A 19,366-nucleotide genomic window follows, 5' to 3' on the forward strand; every position below is an offset into this window, starting at 1 on the left:
GTTATAAAGGGGAAAGAATGAACTTGGCCTCATATATCACCACAGCAATATTCAATGACAGCAAACACTAGAGTAATAATCTACCAAGTTCTAAGGGGAAATGAATATGGCCCAAGAACACTATATCCAGCCAATAATCAGTTGAGTGAAAAAGCAGCAGACTGCATTCTCAAATACGAAATAAGTCAGGGATTATAATACTCATGAGTTCTTCTTAAAACCTATTGTTTGACAATCCAAAAAATTAGTAGTTTAGGATCAACAGAAACTCAAGAATGGAGAAGTTAGATTAAAAGGAATGGTGGTGAGCAGGGAATCCAATTCAAGTTATTATCCGGTTTAAGTTATTTATAGAACATTACAAAGGCTACATTTAATCAATATTTCTTTTTTTCTTTTATCCTCCTGAACATATGTGAACCTTGGAATACCTTGATTCCAGTGTCATGCTGCCATCTTCCATATTACTGTTGTCGAGTATTTCCATTTTGCTTTTAAAAACATTCCTTCTGAAATAATCATTCATTTTATTTCACAGTCAATGCTTAGAGATTTTGACAAAACATCTTTAAATGTCTTTGCTCATCACTGCTTCTTGTATCCCATTAATTGAATTTCCTTCTTCCTTAAATATATCTTTTTGAAGTTGTTTCAGTGAGGGAGATAAATTTTCAGTTTTCTTTTGTTTGAAAATATCTGTATTTTGCCTTCACTTTTGGGTAATAATTTCACTGAGCACAAAATTCTCAACTGATATTCATGTTCCTTCAGCACTTTGAAGTATTATTTCCATTATCATCTGGTCTCTATTGATGCTTTTGAGAAGGCAGCTGTCAGATTTATTGTTCATTTGTAGGTAATTTAACGTTTTTCTTTCTAGTTGTTTTAGGGTCTTCTTTCATGATGATGCCTCTGGATGTTGAATTTTCTTTTCCTTTCTCTTTCCTTCCTTTCTCTCTTCTTTCTTTTCTCCTCTCTCTTCTTCCTTTCCTTATCTTTCTCACTTTTTTTCTTGCTTCTATCTTTCTCATATGGTCTTCCAGATGAACTAGAATTTCAAGAAATTATAAAAAAAAGGTGGAGCTTTGATTGGAATTTTGTGTAAACTATTAATTAATTTGAAACTGATTGATATTTTGATATTGATATTCCCATTTAGAAACATGCTATTTCTTTCCATTTGAAAATGTCTCTCTATAAATGTTTGGTCAGTTATCAAATCATCTTGCATAATTTGTGTTAAACACATTTGTAGGCTTGCTACATTTTGCTTCTATTCTGAATATATTAGTTCCTTTTTAGACAAAATCCACATTTTCTGTTGGTTATTGCTGCATTAAAGAAATCTGATTTTTTGGTATTTTTTTCTATCAAGATGTGTCAGATTCTACACAATATCTAGAGAAAAAGAATAAAGGTCAAAAATAAATAGGGGATGCAAAGAGCAGAGGTTTTTTTTTTTTTTTTTTAACGCAGCAAGGGACACCTGAGTGGCTTAGTCAGTTAAGGGTCTGCCTTTGGATCAGGTTGTGATCCCAGAGTCTTGGTATCCAGCCCCTTGTAGAGCTTCCCTGCTCAGTAGGGGGTCTCTTATGCCTCTCCTCCCTGCTAGTGCTTACTTTCTTTCTCAAAGAAATAAATCTTTAAAAATGCAGCAAAATCAGTTTTTTTAAAATACTTCATTTTTTTAAAGAATAGTTTTAGGTTTACACAAAATTAAGAGAAATGTAGAAAGATTAAAATATTTCTTTAAGAAATCTAATTTTAAGAACAAGTATCCTTTATTAGACAAAATCCAATGAGTACAGAGTGTATTTTATTTTCAAATAGAGGGAAAGAAAACTAATAATTGAATATGACCAAGAAAACCTTTTAATATATATAATTTTCCTACTAAAGATTAGATATATACATTGCAGAAATTTCTTATTGTGAAAGTTGAATCACACTTAAGTGAGGAAATAAATACACAGAAAGACTGCATGTATTAAAATTAGTAGAGTTTGAATGATATCTATCAAGCAATACTTGAAGATAAAAAATTCCAATTCAGAGGTAGTAGAAATAATTTTTGAGACATCAGGGAATATACCCACCTTTTTTTCCTAGAGTATATTTTGAAATAGACCCTAGAAATCATAGAATCAAAGTCAATATCTGAGGATAAAGTAAAATAAATGATCAATTTATAATTTAGAAATCTCTGAAAGAGCTCAAGTGGCTGCCTGACTTTGTAAAACAAATCATGTCAGACATATTTAATCCTCTTGTATGGCAAATGACCGTCCACAAAGATAAGAAGCATTCATAAAACATAATCTATTTTAACTTCAAAAAATGTTTTTGTTCTATTGTGTATGACATGTTAATTATAAGCTAAGGGAGTATGATATTGTGGATGATTCTTAATGGCTAGTTATCATTAACTTGTTCCTGATTGGGAACTCATATTAACAGGCAGTTACAAGAATTTGTGGTAGAATTCTTTGAATTCAATAATTTAGTTGAAAACCTAAACAAAAGATTTGAGATATCACTAATTTAATCTGCGGTTATTATAAAACTAAATACTATATTGTTACCTGAGGCTGAACTTTAAAACAATCTTGAAATATTGGAAAGAAAAATTCTAAAAGCTTAACCCATACTATGAGAGAAAACTATAAGATGTGGGGAATACTTTGGGACTATTTGGGGATAAAGTAGCTACATAGCAAAACAAAAAGATTGGTTCAATGGGAGTACAAAATTAATAAAAATTCCTAGTATATTTGTGGGGCAGAAGTTGAATTGGGGTCTAAGTGTCAAGACAATCATAGATCAGGATATGATAGTAGGGGCCCCTGGCTAGCTCAGTTGGTAGAGTGTGTGACTCTTGATCTCAGGGTTGTGAGTTCGTCTCGTGGTGGGCATGCAGCTTACTTAAAAAAGAAAAAGAAAAAGAAATCAAAATGTGATAGCAATAAGAAGTATGCATTAAAAAGAGTAAGAAAGAAATGTGGGTGGAAGGAAAGAAAGACAGGCAAATATAGAATTTAGCTATATTGGAAAACATGGCACACGAGATCTCAAAAATCACTTTTCTCACCAATCCTAGTCATGCATCTATTAGAACGTTATGTCTCATTTTAGTCCACACATTTAAACGGATGTGAAGAAATGGAAATGGATTTGAAGAAGAGCAACAAGAATGATTGAAGGGCTAGAATATATATCCCGGGCTGAAAGGTTAAGAATCTAGTATTGTTTGGACTAGAAGAGAGATAGGTAAGAGATGATTTTATCACTTTCAAGATATAAAGGATTTTTGTGAAAGAAAGCCCCCATTGGCGATTTCTCAGGTCTATAGAGGATGAAAAGAAAGCACAAAGGAGCTTAAGTTTAAGCAGAAAAGATCAGGTTTGGATAGAAGGCAGATGTCTCTGCCATCGGGCTGATGAAATTTGAAATGACTTCTAAAGGAGACTGTGAGCCAGGCAGCCATCTCAGTCTTCATGTTGGATGCACGGCTGAGCAGGGAAAACGAGTTTGAGAAAGATGACATCTCTCAGGGGCCAGCAGACTACCGCCTGCAGGCCAAATCTGGGCCACCATCTGATTTTGGGATGGCCCATGAGCCAAGTAAGGATCGCTTTTGCATTTTAAAATCATTAGAAACAAATCAAAAGAATGTTCCATGACAAAAGATAATTATATGAAGTATGATTTCAATGTCCATAAATACAGGTTTATGGGAACACAGCCATGCCCATACCTTGATGTCTTGTTTGTGGCTACTCAGGTACATTAAAACGCTCGAGTAGAGTAGTTGTGACTGAGATTGTCTGGTCCATAGAACCTAACATCGTTATTATATGGCCCTTTATAGGAAATGTTTCCTGACCGCTGACCTTCATGATTGTAGCCACTTACGGAATACATGGAATTCATCCTCCAAAGTCTAGAAGCTTTCTTTGTTGTAATAAAAATGGACGCCCCGGGGGTCGGCTGAGGAATATAGGCGGCACATCCTTTGAAGTGTCTTGGAGAGAGCTTTGGGTCCACAGAAAAACACGCCAATGCTGCTGCTGCAGTAGGGTAAGACAAGGAAAGCTGTTATGATGCAGGAGCAAGGCTAGCCAAAAACCAAGACAGAGTTATAAAATCAGCGAAGTGCTCAGGCTTGTGACTTAATTTATTTTTCTCCACTCACTTCCTTTTTCTTAGGTTCTCTATCCTACTCTCAGTGCTGTGCTCCCACCCAGGCCCCAGAGTCTTGTTAGACCCTGAAACACACAGGCAGGGGGAGCCCAGAAGATTGAGGGTAGCAGAGCCATGATGACTGGGGAGGGAGTTTCAGTGACAGAGGTGATTTCACTTGGATTTCTGGTCAGGTTGTCCCAATTATGTCCTCCTGGATTGGTGACTAGAATGTGAGGTTCCTGTTCTGCTTTACTCATCACTGTCGTCCCAGAGCCTGGAATAGTGCTTGGCACACAGTAAAAAATGCACAGTTGTTTGAATGAATGAATAAATGGTTCCATCGATTATTATCTGGATGATCTTGGACGAGATCTCAGTCTCTGCATGCACAAAACAAAGAGATTAATGACTACATTATATGTTTTATTGAGAACAAAATGAGATAATGCATTCAAAAAGATTTTAAAAGTGTTATTGTTAACATCTTGTTCAGCCCTGCCTTTTTATACATAAGAAAATTTATACTAAAGTGATAGTAACTTTGTTCTTCCGATTCGAATTCCTTTGGTTTTCAATGAAGGCCAAAAAAGAACAATTGGAAAAGGAAAAAGACATTGCTGAAAGTGGAGTCACCCAAAAGCTGTCATCTCTAGTCATGGCATTTCAGAAAATGGTGTGGAAGAGGTATTTTTGCAACTAGTGACTGTCCCAGGGCTGCTCAGATCCCCTGGGACCATGACTGCCAGCTCTGCTGATACATAAATAACACACTGGTGCAAGGATTCAGGTTGTCTCTGGAAGTCAGCCGCAGCTAGTCTCTACAGGGACTCATGGACCATGTTTTCCCTGGTCTTGCAGTGTCCTATTCCTTATGGCATTTTTTCCAATCTCTGGCACAAGCTGAATTAGTTACTAGTTACTCTAGAGCAAAACCTCTCATACTTTGCTGTGCATAAAATCACCTAGGCAGATTTTCATAAACGTAGATTCTCAGACTTGAATCCAATCCAAGGAATGCATTTTTAGCAAGGCCCCCAGATGATAATTGAAGCACATGGTCCTATGAGACACACTTTGAGAAACATTGTCTTGAAGAAATTCCTAGGATTCTAGGACCAGCCCACCTAGCATCTCTGCTCCTTGATAGCTGGTTCTTGTGGGAAGTTCCTCTATAGCCTCATTCTTCTTAGCTTATATGTTAGCATGGTTCTCTGCCATGTATCCAATCCACATTTATAATTATGTGTTCGAGGATCATAATAACCATGGTAGAAATTGATGGTTCAATTATATTTCAGACTCTAGCTTCAAAGGAACTTATCAAGTGGACCCATTTGTAAATGACGATATGTTTAAAATATGTAACTACTATTTTTGAAGATATTATTCCTTGGTTAAATTTGAGAAAGTGCCTTTTTAGAAAGTATTTTCCACTGAAAAATATGAGTTTATGACTTAATGAGCAACTCTAAGGTGTTTATGGAAATAGAAGGCACTAGTTAAGAATGCTATTGGTTCTACCACTCTGTTGCTGAGGAGCTTTGGGCACATATATTGTCTTCTCAGAGCCCCTGTTTCTTTATCTATGAAATGAGATGCATTATAATACCTAGCTTCTAGAGCCTCTGAGAGGATTAGACATGACATTGCAGGTGCAGCCTTCTGTCCTGTGCTTGGTCTTTGGTGAGCTAGTAACAGCTTATACTCTGACCCATAGGATGTCTATCTGCTCCATGGAGCTGAATAGAAGATGCAGAGTGGGCTGTTAACCCAATGATGATTATAGTTCTCCTGGATCAGCACTCCTGTACTGGGTTGTTTGAATTCCAGAGTGAGACATTTTGAATGATAGATGGGTCAGGCGAAACCCTTCCCAGCGAGGAGTCACAGCTTGGCTTTGTGTCTGATACCCAGAGGTAGCCCTGCATCTATGTTCAAAGACGCCGTTATGGGTGGTGATATTTTTCCATTCGTGTAGGTGTCACCAAAGAGATTGCCCACTGGCTCATTCCCAACAGGCTAAAGTTGCCCTTTCGTTTGCAGTTGTAGTGACTGTTTGCAGATCCTGAGGATACCCTTTGATGCTCTGCCTTTAAGACTCCATTTCAAAGGCTTCTGATTGCTAGTGGCCAGGTGTACCACTGGTGTCCCCAGCAGTTCACAGCAACCCTGCCTCTTTTGAAGTTGTGGCTATTACACTGCACAACGAAGTACACACTTTGCTGGATTCATGTAACTGTCATGGTGATGCAGTCACCAAAAAGTCTCACAAAGGCCATTCATTATCTACCTTCCGCTAAGGCAGAAAGGCCAGTCCTTCACGAGCACTGCCTTTATTACTGTCCCTGCACACGGCAGTCTATCGCTTGCCTGGTTTACCCTCCTCGGCATTCGTGGTTTCAAGCGTGGAGATTTCTTGTCACGGATGCATACTGTGTGAATCACAGAGCTGAGAATCTGCACGAAGTGGGTAAGGCACAGATGCGGCAGCATTTTTTTTTTTCTTTTATGAGGCAATGGACAAGTGCAACAGAACCCTAATGGGATTGGTAGAGAAAAAAAATTCTTCTATAAAGTTTAATTACCCACGATTGCTTGGAATTAAAAAAAAAAAAAAAGATTCCCTGTAAAAGAAGTGTAAAAACACAAGGCACTATTCTTCAGTTTACAGCCTGCAAGCTGCAGAGCTTGCACATGAATGAGGAGCCGGATCCAGGACAACATTAGCAGCATCGATCAGTCTGGGCTGCTGACTTTGATGAGAAAAGGACAAATTCTACATGAGCTGCAAAGATGGTTTTAACATTAACAGCATTATTTTTAGCTCTGATAAACAATAAAGAGAATCCTCCTGTTCCCCCTCTTATTTGCTAAATAACTATTGTGCTCTTTTCGGTGGGGTTGATGCATTTTTCAAAACAGTTCAGCGATGCCATGCATGAAAGTCATCCAAAATGTCACCCACCAGGAGATTTCTGCTCAGCAGATATATGGGAGAGTGGGTGTGCCCGGGAGTAATCCACCATCTTGCTGGATTTCCAGGTTCTGCTGCCTTGAGCCCTTCTCTCTTTAAATTGTATGTTTGTTTTTATGTGTTGGCTTTTATGCTTGGTAAGTTATAACCCTGTAGGGGCAGACCCTAAACCCCATTTAAAAAAAATCAAATTACTTTATACCCTGAGTGCATTCTGCAAATAAAATCGATAAACAGAAGCTTCCCGTGGATTTATGGAGGCTTAGAAAGAAGACAAGGAGGGCTAGAAACTTGGTATCAGACAATGGACACAACTTCTGGTTAATCTTTCCTAGTGAATGTTTTTCATTAGAAATTCCTCCCAATGAGTCATCGTATAATTATATTTTGTACAACACCTTCTTTTCACAACCACAGATGATAATTATGTTGGCCAGCTTTTTTTTAAAAAACCCATTTTGCAGTTGATTTGTAGCAGCCTGCTCTGTGACTTTTCTCTGTAACCCAATTAATCGGTGGTTCATTAGGAGATACAAACATCTCTAACGGTGCTTGGTCACCATTGAGAATTAACTTGCTTTTCCCACCAACTCCATTTCCTTTGGGAAAAATTAGGAATTTAGTCAAAGCTTTTCACATCCTTCTCATTGTCCCTTCATCTGCTGATGCTGGCCGCTATGCTCAGCATTGTGGGCACAAAGTTGCTGCCTTTGAGGATGGCCATGGTCAAATAGAAAACTAAATAAGAGAGAAATAAAAGTAGGTGACTTGTAGTGTTGGATGCCAGGAAATGGTGGAGCCATTTTTCTGCCCACCGTCTCTCTGTCCCCTCTTAGATAAAACAAAATATATATATATATATACACACACCTTCATCCAGAAATAAGATAATATAGTTGCCATACCCAATGATTTTCTAGGTAATACCATCAAAGACACTTTGCCGAGTAATGACAAATCTACTTGTGCTCACACACATCCCTAAACTTCGCTACCACAAATAAAGCCAGTAATTTTCATTGAATCTTCACCTGACTATAACTGGAGAGCTGGATGTTTTCTGGTGGAAAAGTACTATTAAAATATGCTAACAATATCCCAGTCATAAGTTAATGGTGGCTTTATTTTTCTCATAAAGCTATAATTTATCACATGTGGGATTTCCACTTAGGTCTATTTCTTTGGGTATTCTGAACATTTTAGTCACATAATGAATGTTAAGAATATCCTATTAGATAGAGAGCCCTGTATGCTATAATCAGAATGTTAATTTCTCAAAAATATCATTTAAAAACATTTTGCACATATGCATGTACAAATGAGAATTGGAGAGTGTGCACACAAGCAAATGTGGTTCCAGATGGACACATTTACTCAATTTAGTTTAAAGGTATTTTTACATTTCTGAAAACAATGGGTGGTCTAAAATACATTCATGCAATATGGATTAGAAGTTCCCAATCATATGGTAAGTCGGCACCTTTCTTTATCATTGGGTTGGATTGAACAGTTAGTTCTAACAAATGGTAGTACTCTTCTAGTCTTTATTTATTTCTTCAGGATAAGAGAAACACTTCTACTGAAGTTATGAAGAAATGGCCAAATCTTCAAAGTTTTTATGGTAATTAATTACATAAAGTTTTACATCTATATGGCATGGTGAAGTCATTAGCAGATAAGTCAAATGTGGCAAACTATAAATACTCTGTGAAATGTAAGATCAAAGATCGAAGTCCTATGGAAAATAACTTTACTTATTCAATTAATTAAAAAACAACCGATCCATAGATCCAGATGGTTGACTACACGCACAATGCGTGTGTATCAAAAAAGTAGCAAGCTGTGACAAAGATCTATTTATTTTCATTCTTGTACCTTCTTGGAAATGATTTCCTGATTTTCTGAATATTTTGTTAAAGCTTGGGAACATATCGAGAACATTTACAAAAAAGGCAATACAGCTATTTTTGTGAAAATATGGATTAGGAAGACTTGACTATCAATGCCTTTTTATTTAATTAACTTGCCATATTTTAGTCAAGAGAATGGTTTACATTGTTTTGTGTTTGAAGCACTTTTCTGTGCTTGCCCAATTCAAGCAATGTAAGCAAATGTCACATGCCTGTGAGTTTGGGCATGCCAGTTGAAGGCTTACTTTCTATATGTCCACTTACTAGTTGTTGATCTCTTGTAAAACTATACTTGTGTTTAGTTATACCGCTGATAAAATTACAAAAATTAATTCAAATAAAAACAATAGAGTACACTTTCCCATTTTCTACTTTCAGTCTTTGATCTCTTTTTAATTTTTTCCTCCCCTTTCCTTATTTGTATTCATTTTGATGCCCATCAATTTGTTTCTCTATTACTGTTATTTTTTGCAATTTTCTGGTTCCTTTGGAGCTTGCACTATTCTCTTTGATCTGCTTCCCTTCAAGCTTTATTTTTGGTGCTGTTTTTCATGTTCTGTAAAAAAAAAAAATACATTTTTGCCCTTCTTCCCTTTATTCTTTTGATTTAACTCCTTCTTAGAACAAGAACAAACTCCAGCTTTGAGTGAACAGGTAAATGTTTTTAAAAGAGTAAGCCCTAAGAATCCTTGGCTTCGTGCTGATGAATAGAAATGGTTGAGAGCCTACTTCAAAGGCCCTCAAGAACAAAGAACCTTTTCTAAGACCACTAACAAATCCACCAATTCTTTCTGACCCATCTTTGCCAAAAGATATGAGCTAATGACAGGAAAGACCTGTCTTGTAAGAGTAGCCAAGTAGGCTTGGGAACAAACATATTCTTGACATAATCAAGGAAAAACATACTGTTTATCTCTTTAATAACCATCTTTTTTTTTATAACCATCTTGAGGAAAATTAATGTTACTTTGTCCTTTGTGCAGAACAATAATTGGATTGTGTGTTTCATTTATATCTGGACAAAGGCCAGGATATTGAAATACTTCTCAAAATTAGATTTTCTTGTTTAAAAATTAGATTCTATTGGCATTCTCTTTCTGAGATTTCTTCATTAAAAGCTTCATTAAACATAAATCTTCTTTTACACAGCAGAAAACAAAATTATTTTAAGAAGGTCATTTTAAAAGTCTTTTGGAAGGCGGTGCTAAGCTCTTCACTGGTGACTTGTCTTACTGAGGATCTGGCATTCCAGGGAAGAAATGATCATTGATCTTTGCCTACATGTGTCTTATATTAATTACATTGATAGTTGGAGCTATATAACAAGTTGTGTTCTAGTGTCTAAGGCCATTACAAATAGAGTATTTTCAAAATTTGGGTCTAGGAAGTATGCTGCAGAGGCTTGATTCAGTGATAACCTTAGGGGGCCTCTTTTACTCTGGGGGAGATGAAGTCATCCATCAGGAAGAGTTTATGTAGCTAATGTGCTGAAAAGCTCAACTGGGTTTCCAGTACATTTACATACTAAACTTTGATTACAGCTTCTGAAAAGGAACATGCACACTCTTCACAAAGGCAACAAAACAAATGACAACTTTGTGGTTTCCCTGCCTTCAGACTGTTTCCTATTCCTCATTCCCTGCACGCTTGGACAGACAGGCTTCCCAGCACTACCCGACATAATTGTTTGGGCAGAGTCAGTGTAAACTCAATTCTGTACTCGGTCTCTTGGTGCGGTTTTTGGCTCACACCTTTCTAAGGTTAGGATGATAATTAAGTGGTTTGGTTTGAAGGGCCTTCCCCACTGGGCCGCAAACTTCACGTGTAACAAAAACAAACAAATACCATGTGACACATCAATAAAAGGTAGTCATATCACAGAGTGGTCCTGTTTATACGAACTTAAAGCAAAGATGTATGGGTCTCTGTCGAAAGCCTGCAAGTGGGAACATTCACTCTATAATTGAAAACTAACTCTATATAACATTTATCAGATGAGCAGATTTTTTTTTCCCAAAGGGAGAAAATACCCACAAAACAAAACAAAACAAAACAAAAAAACAACCCTGGTAGTGGTTGCATAGGAACTTGTAACATTTTGTTAGTTTTGTACCTATAATCTTTTAAAGGAACTCACAGATAAAATGATCCAGTCTCTGCCCCTGGACAAGTACCTGATGGGTGGGAGATGAAGGGTAGTGACTTCCAGGCTCAGAGAAGGTGAGGGGTCTAGGAGTTGGGCCTGGACGTTGAACAGGCAGCACAAGGAAACCAGATTCTGAAGCTCTGGAAGCTGGGATGGACTCAAAGCACGGCATTTAGAGAGAAGACAGGACACTGGAACTGGGTTCTGGGCCAAGTGTCAGCAAGAGTCAAGGCAAGAAACAAAGTGGAAATGGGGGAGTTTCAGGAGTGGTGCCTGGAGAGTCCCAGGGCTGCTTGCTGTGGGCTTGTCCAGTCTTATTGGTCATCTGAGGCCAAGCTGGAGGGTGGGAGCAACTATACAACTGGTCTACTCCCTCCTTTATTCCTTCCCTTAACCCTGCAGTTAAAGGTGAAGATTTTCTTGGCCTCTCTTGTTGGATATCTTTTACATTCAGGACAATTCAAGGTCAAGAGAAGGTCTCCACTGCTTTCCATGGATTCTCTCCTGGGCTGATGCAGGCACAGTGTGGACAGGAACCCAGGGTCTCTGCAGGGAATGCTCTTGCTTTGGGTCTGGTGTATCCTGTGCAGGCTATTGGGGTTGGCTGCGGGTCTCACAGAGCTGCAATTGGGCAGGCTATGAACCTTGGACTGGGTCACTCCTTCCACACATCCCTCACCTACCTCCTTCCAACAGCTGGACCAGAGAGATCTCAAAAATTTAGTGATACTTAATGAAAAAGAAAATGGAATTGTTCAGGCTCAAAGAGAGTGTAATAAAAAGATCAGAAAGAGCAGCCAAAGTGACCAAAAGAGAACTAATATTCACCAGAAGAGTATTCCATGGAGCAGAGAACATGCTGGGGAATTACAGAAGGCTTCAGAAGGCAAGGACCCTGATGAGAGACCATAAAGCAGCATCACCGGAACTTCAGGGAAAGCTGGGAACAGGGAATTAGTCAGAAAGAGCCTAGGAGACTTTAATTCACTCTTAATGGTTCAATACCGATAAAGTGGACAGAAGAAAGGTCAGGGTAGAGAAGATGTAAATGACACGATTAATCTGATAGCTATGAGTAATTTACATTAAACTCTGTGACCTGCACACAGAGGATATGTGGTCCTCTCCTCTGGATATGGTGGTTCTTTGAACTCCTGTCCATCTGAATTTGCTTCTTTGTCTATCTCATCTAGTTTCCTGGTTCTAGCACAGTTCACATCTAATATCTCTCACGTGTGTGTCTCTCCAGCCTGAACTCCTCTGACCCCTGACTCATATTCACCTGCCTACTTGGCATCTCCAGTTGGATGGGTAACAGGCATCTCCAACTAAACATGACAAAGAACCGACCTCTTGATATCCTGTGCCTGCAAACCTGTTCCTCTTAGTCATCCTGAAATTAGTAAGTGTAACTGCATTCTAGCTTGGGTCACGACGCTCTCACGTCTAATCCATCAACAAGCCATGTCAGTTCTACCTTCCCCAAATACCCGTATCCAATCACCTCTCAGCACCTACACTGCTCCTAATCCAAACCATTACCACTGTTTATCTCTTCCCTGGCCTCTCCATGTCTGCCCTGAGGCACTTATAATTTATTCTCTCACAACGGCCAGAGGTGATATCATTAAACATAAGACAGATCATGTCACTCTTCTGCACAAACCTTTGCTTTCCAGTGGCTTTCTTTCAGAATGAAATCCAAAGCCTTGTAATGGTCTGCAATCGTTCACCCCCCTGACCCCGCCGCCATTGCCTCTCCCATATGCCTTCTGCCACTCTTACCCTAACTTAACTCTGTTCCAACCTCACTGGCCTCCTGGATCATGCCAGGAACAGTGTCTGCTGCCTCAGGATCTTGGCACATGCTGTCCTTCTGCTCTTTCCCAGTTATCTACGTGGCATACTTCCTCACTTCCTTGGCCTTTCGTCAAATATGGAAACCATTCTTTAAACAAAGACAATATTAGGACATACTGACTTTCAAGAGCCATAGATGATAGGGATTCAAAACAGAGTCTGAGTTAGGGGACTTAGAAAAACAATGATAAACATTTGCATTACTGTTTTGCACTTTACCAAGCTATATATTTTTTGAATTATGGAAACAACACTGTGGCCGCATGGGATCATTTACATTTTAAAATGGGGCCCAAAAGCTCAAACAAGCTACTATCTAAGAGCAAATACTCTTCCTCCTCCATGTTGAAATTTATTATATAATGATGATAAATAGGGTAATAAGGGATATAATAATAACGATAATAGCTAATATTTACTGAATTCAAAGCACTGTTTTAAGCACTCTACACGTATTTCCACAGTTAATCCTCACAGAAGCCTGGGAACTAAGCACTAATATTTAATCAAAGCTTAGAGAAGGAGACTAGGTCAGTGGCAGGATAAATAACCAGTCCAAAGTAAGCAGGTGGTTAGGAAGGGGCCAGGATTTATACCCACGCCCTCAAGCTTCAGATCCTAGGTCTTTAACCCCCCATGTTAAATCCCTGCTTGGTCTGATAACATTTTTTTTTTGTCTGCTTTGCTAAATATGCTAGATACAGTTTTCAGTTGGACATAAGTGAATTCTCCAGTTGGGTAAGTTGAGATCAACTGTGTTTACTGAACATTTCTTCAAGACCTAGGTAGTTTAAGAAATATCATCTTAAAAAAATAAAAAGAAAGACAGGAAGAAAAAAAGACAGAAAGGAAGGAAGGAAGGAAGAAAGAAAGAAAGAAGGAAAGAAAGAAAGAAAGAAAGAAAGAAAGAAAGACCATCTTTGATTGAATTTAAGTGTGAAAAATTTCAGTGCAATTGCTAATTGTCAGATGCTGTAAGCCAGTCAAGCCAAGGCCCGTGGTTTCAAGAATACCCCATGACCACCATTTCTCAGGTTTGATGTTTTCTCTCTAAACAAGGTGTCCACTACTATGCATTAGCAGCTTGCCCCCTAGACTTTTCCACTTCAGCGGCAACCTCCAAGGAGCTTCACGGGCAGAGAAAAGAGAGCGCCTTACCTGGGGTGAGCATAGGCCAGCTGCCGGAACTCATTGCTCCAGTTGGGTCTTCCATAGAATGTTTTCTGCTTTAAACCCGTGACCACGTCAGTATTTTCATCCCAATGTAAAGCAATGTGAACAGCCTAAAATAAAAGTTGTGGTATCAGGTGACATTTAGAAAAAGAAAAACTAGGAACCTGTTTCTAAATAAAAGATCAAGTAGTTATGTTCATTTGTTGATTGAACATACAACAAATTTCCTTGTGTGGCTAGAGATGCTTATCATTAATATAAAAAAAATCACTGATTTTGCCTTTTGGGATAGACATCACATCTCATTTCTCCTTGTGTTCCACCTTGGGGATGGTTGAAAAAAAGGGTTTGATGTATACATGGTTGATGTGCAGTAACATGAGCCTGGGAGGATTTTTTCTTGACAAGGATGAAAGTAGTACAGTAAATATGGTCAAGGGAAAGCAAGCAGTAAGCTACTTCTTTTTTTCTGCCAAATTTCTCAGAAATTAATCTCTATCTCTGTCTCCATTCACTTAATATTAAACCTTAGGGATTTGAAAAGGGTCCTGCCAGATTAAAATGATAGGAAATGTTCAGGAAGCAGCCAGATCAGATCAGCCTACTAGGATGAAACGGTTTGAAGTGTACTTTCCAGGTTCAAGTGCTAGGAGGATGTGGAGTCTGGCAGTCAGACCCTGGTGGCCAAGCACAGGAAGGGACATGGTTAGAGCTCTGTTCCTAGCCATGTGCCTTCAAATTATACAAATGCACCCAGGCATCAGGTAAGTAGTGGCTGATAAATAAGAGCCTGGGGCATAGCACTGCCTACTGATGATTTTTTGAGTTGTGGAATCCCAAAAGCCACTTTCCTTCTTACTTCCTGGGATTTGTGTCTTCTATGCTCCCCCTAGAGGCCCCGACACAGCTCTTGAGTTCACATGCTTCACCCATTGGTGCTCCAATTGCTCATGGCCTCTGACTCATCCTGCTCCTGACCAGTTTGGTTAACAACCCTCTGGGTCCAACCTTCACCTCGGGTTCCTGCTGCACACCGGCCTCCCAGGCTGGCCTTCTTATCAGTCTAGGAAAGCAGCCAGGGGCAGGAGGGGTGAGCAGAAAACAGTGGAGAGGCCCCAACAGGCATGACAGTGATGGTCGACAATGTGCTGTCAGGCACGTCTGACCTGGGGTGCGGTGGGGGTAGGGAGGGGTAGGGATCCTATCAGAATGGAGTTTGGAAATAGAGCCCTCCAGGAGACAGAGCTATAGCTGAAGGATGGCAGGATCCTCTCCCTGCACAGATTTGTCAAGACAGAGAATGAAGCATGAAATATGAGACAAGATCTTGCTCAGGAACAAGAGTTGAGGATTGAGCCTTGAAAAAGAGCAGAAACCTTGGTACCAGAACTGGGACTCAAGGTCAGAGTTGTGTCAGCCTCCAGATTGGAGCATCCCATCAGTATTGCAGCCCCAGAGCCCTATTGCTTCAGAGTAGGATTGACTGGTGCCATACAGTCAGCTGATTTCAGCTGTGGGAAGAAGGTGGAGGCAGCCAACTTACTTTTGACAAAATGCCAAATCTAATGACCAAGTCAAGTCCATTCTCCTTGGCTTCTCTGCCAACCACAAGACTGAACAGTACTTCTCCTTGATTTTATGTGCATTGCAAAATCCTATTTCTTTGACTTATTTCTGACTCTTCTTTTCATTCAAGGACAAAACATTAGATTTGTATTTCTGTGATATTCTCCTGTCTCACAATGCAGCTGCCTTCCCAGTCTCTAGTCCCCTTTGGACCACTACTCCCCAAAGAACTTTCATTTTCAAGGTCCCAATTAGCATTGTCTACAAAGATGACTCCCAGCTTTCTCCCTGATGCTCTCATTTTCTGGCCCAAGTAGAGTCCTGGGTCTTAGACTCCCCAAGTATATTTTTAAGTATTTTTTTCTGTAAATACGTAAATACTTCAAGTGAGCAACACAAAAAGAAAGAGAGAAGGTCTCTGCTTTGTGAGGAACTGGTCTTTGAAGGGAGGGGAAGCCCATGTGCACAACCTCAATGACATCAGTCAGACCCTGATGCTTCTTTATGAGAGACAGAAACAAAACACCCTGGAGAGGTACACAAGTTACACTGCTGAAAACTCAAATACTTTTGACTAAGAGAGCTGGGGATAGCCGTACAAAGTACAGGGTTTCAGAGAATCATTCCATGCAGTAGGCAGTGCGGAGGACAGAGGACATTAAGTGACTCCCTCCGGGAGAGGGGACATAGGGGGAAGACATGGAGGTGCACAAATATAAGGCATTGTTTGGTGGTTCTAGTGCCAGAGGAGCATGATGGGAATGCAATAGAATGAGCCAGTTACCATCAGGTCAGGAAGAGCTTTGAAGTACTTGCTAAGAAGTCTGAGTATTATTTGATAGAAAAAAGGGCCCCTTTCTACTCATGTTAGTGGTATTGTTGAGGTACCAATCAGTGATGTTCAATACATTTGGAATTATGTTTGTTCCATATTTCTCAGCCCAGTGTTCAATTAATCTCCAAACCCTGTTGATTTGCCCTTCATAATACCTTTTCCATCTGTCCCTTCTGTTCTTGTCAGTCTGCCACTTTGAGGTTGTTGAATTCAGTTTAACAATTGGCTATTTCTAAAGCAGCCTTTTGATTCCTCACTGACAGAACACACCAATTATTTTTTCCTGCAATTTGAGCATCTAAAGAGTTTCAACATGTCACGATAAAGATTTAAGAACACGTTTATTTTAATTTACTGTATTCAGTAAAAAAAAAAAAAGTATATCTTAAAGCATACTTTTAGAAGGAGCAGAGGTGGAATGGAGCAGAGTTGTGGTCACAAAATCCAACAGGGCCTCAGTCTCAAAACTCCCAAATAACTGGGAATTCTTAGATGGACACATGTAATAAATTCACTTTAGAAGCTGAAGAGCAAGTGCAGAAGTGGAAAGTACAAACAATGGCTGCGTCTGTACTTTATCAAGTGGATCATTAGTCAAAAATCCCATTTGAATAAAAGAAATGTTTGTTTGGAAAACATAATTAACACAATTTAATTCATTAAGATGTTTTAAGCTTCAATCCCAAGGAAACTGTATTTCAGATTATCCCATAGGAATAAGTATTTAAGGCTGACTGCAAATAAGACCTTAGAAATTCATTTAGCTGCTGATTTTTAAGCTAAGTCTTGCTCAAAGGTACAGAGTCAAATTTCAGTGATGTCCCATAGAGCATTGTGTGTGTGTGAGTGTGTGTGTGTGTGTGTGTGTGTGTGTGTGTGTCTATGAGAGGGAGGCAGAGAGGGAGACAGCAGGAGTACCTACTCTCAGGAACACATTATTTGTAAATTTAGTGATTAATGCAAATTTTGGCTCAAACATACTTTCCCTGAGCAAATATCAACAGGAACAACCATAGAAGTGCTGATTAGAACACGCATTTCACAAACCTAGTGATCACTTCATCACTAGCTTCCATATGCGAGGAGTTAAAAAAGATTTAAAACTTAGTAGTTATCATTCAATATTGTCAACACTGAAAATACTACCCTAGTGCAATATTTTGATATCTGTTATTTTTGGTAAATTCAACCTTAATATTTCATTAAAACAATACACTGCAAAACATGTGCCACAACAAAAGAGCCTCTTGATCTTAGGTGAATGAAAATAGGTGCACACAACTTCTAAGAATGCCTTAAGATAAAGAAATCTCTAGATAAATCATGTATTCATAATGATTATTTTCTGTACATGTTCACATACTTCACAATACAAAATGTTGAATATAAACACTCTGGAATTTTTTTTTTTTTCCTGTCAACTCAGAATAGCTCTAAGCATTGAATTAGAAACCAATCAGCAGCTGAACAAGACTATACAGCTAATTACTAATATTTGCTTGATGTCACTAAAATGACAAATGCAATTTTTAGTGACATAATTTTTTCCTGGATTTTCATGCTTGGGATTGTTTTCCATTAGCCAACCTCTTTTCCAGTCTTCTTTCCTATTCCTCAACAAGTTAACTGTGGATTTTTAAAAAATCACTATGATTTGAATAGTTCTTTCTAATCTGATTTTATTCTTCTTTCCGTTTTAAGAGCATACAAATAATTCTTTCATGCCACCAGATAACTATATAGCTCATTATTGACACTGTCCCTCTTTTCTTTGCTCTATTATTAGATGACTTATGTAATACTGATTATTCTGAGTCTTATCAATACCTGATTTTCATCCCAGCCGGTGAGAAATATATGATAGCTCAGAAAATGAGCTTTCCCTTGCTCACTCATAAGTGTTTCCAGTGAGAGTAAGAGATCAGCAAACCACTCAAAAGCCTTTGGATCGCGGCAAATCCAGTAGAAATACACCTGTCAAGAGAGAAGACAAGAGAATGGATCTGTCCCTCTTTTCATAATGTGCTGATAATCACAGACTACTTTATCTCCATTAAATTATTTGAGCTCAAATGGGCACTTCTGCAAAATGACATACTTCTCTCTGCCAGGGAACAGTCACACTGTGATTTCTTTTGAAAAAATTCACATTGTGTTTGAAAAAGTCCAGAGTGAATTCAGAGTCAGGAGTCTGTGGGCTGTTGCCAGTTTCACTGGATGAGGATCAATTCACCACATTCCTGGCTGTGCTTCTTTTGAATGAGGTTAATAATCATAACTAGCTGTGCCTTTCATTACTCCCAAAGGGGGATAAACCATTAGACCAACCCCCTTAATTTTTACTCATGACCTAAGCTCGGGATTTGAACTCTCTTCTCCAGAGACCCTAAAGGCTTGTGCACTGATCTACTTCGCCATCATGACTTCCAACTTCCGAAGGGTGGAGATTATGGAAATTGCAGAATCAAGTCACACACAGGACAGAAGTTTTCCCTCAGTCAAACATATCAGTCTCCAAGAAAGCTGGTAGGTGTTGGTTATGGTTGTGTGTCAACTACTATAATGAAATTATGTCTAGGAGCATTCTTTTTTAACTCTCTGTGTTTAGCAAATGGCATGTGACAAGAAGTAGTCTAGATTTGCTGAAATAAAGGCTTAGTTTTTGTGCTTTGAGTTTTAGGTAATTGTATCCAGAAGAAACCACAGGAGATAGATCTATT

The 19,366-nt window shown here is 38.8% G+C and overlaps 1 protein-coding gene across 2 annotated transcripts in view; it reads right to left on the reverse strand.

The window, feature by feature from the left end:
• Positions 1-918: 918 nt before the first annotated feature.
• NOX3 (NADPH oxidase 3) overlaps positions 919-19,366 on the reverse strand; it is a 60,260-nt gene continuing 41,812 nt past the window's right edge. The window contains exons 11-14 of one of the 2 annotated variants that reach the window (XM_041746717.1): positions 18,474-18,620; positions 14,231-14,355; positions 3,913-4,067; positions 919-1,048 (exon numbers count right to left, since the gene is read on the reverse strand). In XM_041746717.1, coding sequence (XP_041602651.1) covers positions 3,941-4,067; positions 14,231-14,355; positions 18,474-18,620 — 399 coding nt within the window. In that variant the 3' untranslated portion in view covers positions 919-1,048; positions 3,913-3,940. Of the gene's footprint in view, positions 1,049-1,759; positions 4,068-14,230; positions 14,356-18,473; positions 18,621-19,366 lie in introns of those variants that run through there. The other variant, XM_041746716.1, reaches the window with a different exon arrangement.

The sequence above is a fragment of the Vulpes lagopus genome, chromosome 2 (assembly GCF_018345385.1).
Source record: "Vulpes lagopus strain Blue_001 chromosome 2, ASM1834538v1, whole genome shotgun sequence".
Lineage (NCBI taxonomy): Eukaryota > Metazoa > Chordata > Mammalia > Carnivora > Canidae > Vulpes > Vulpes lagopus.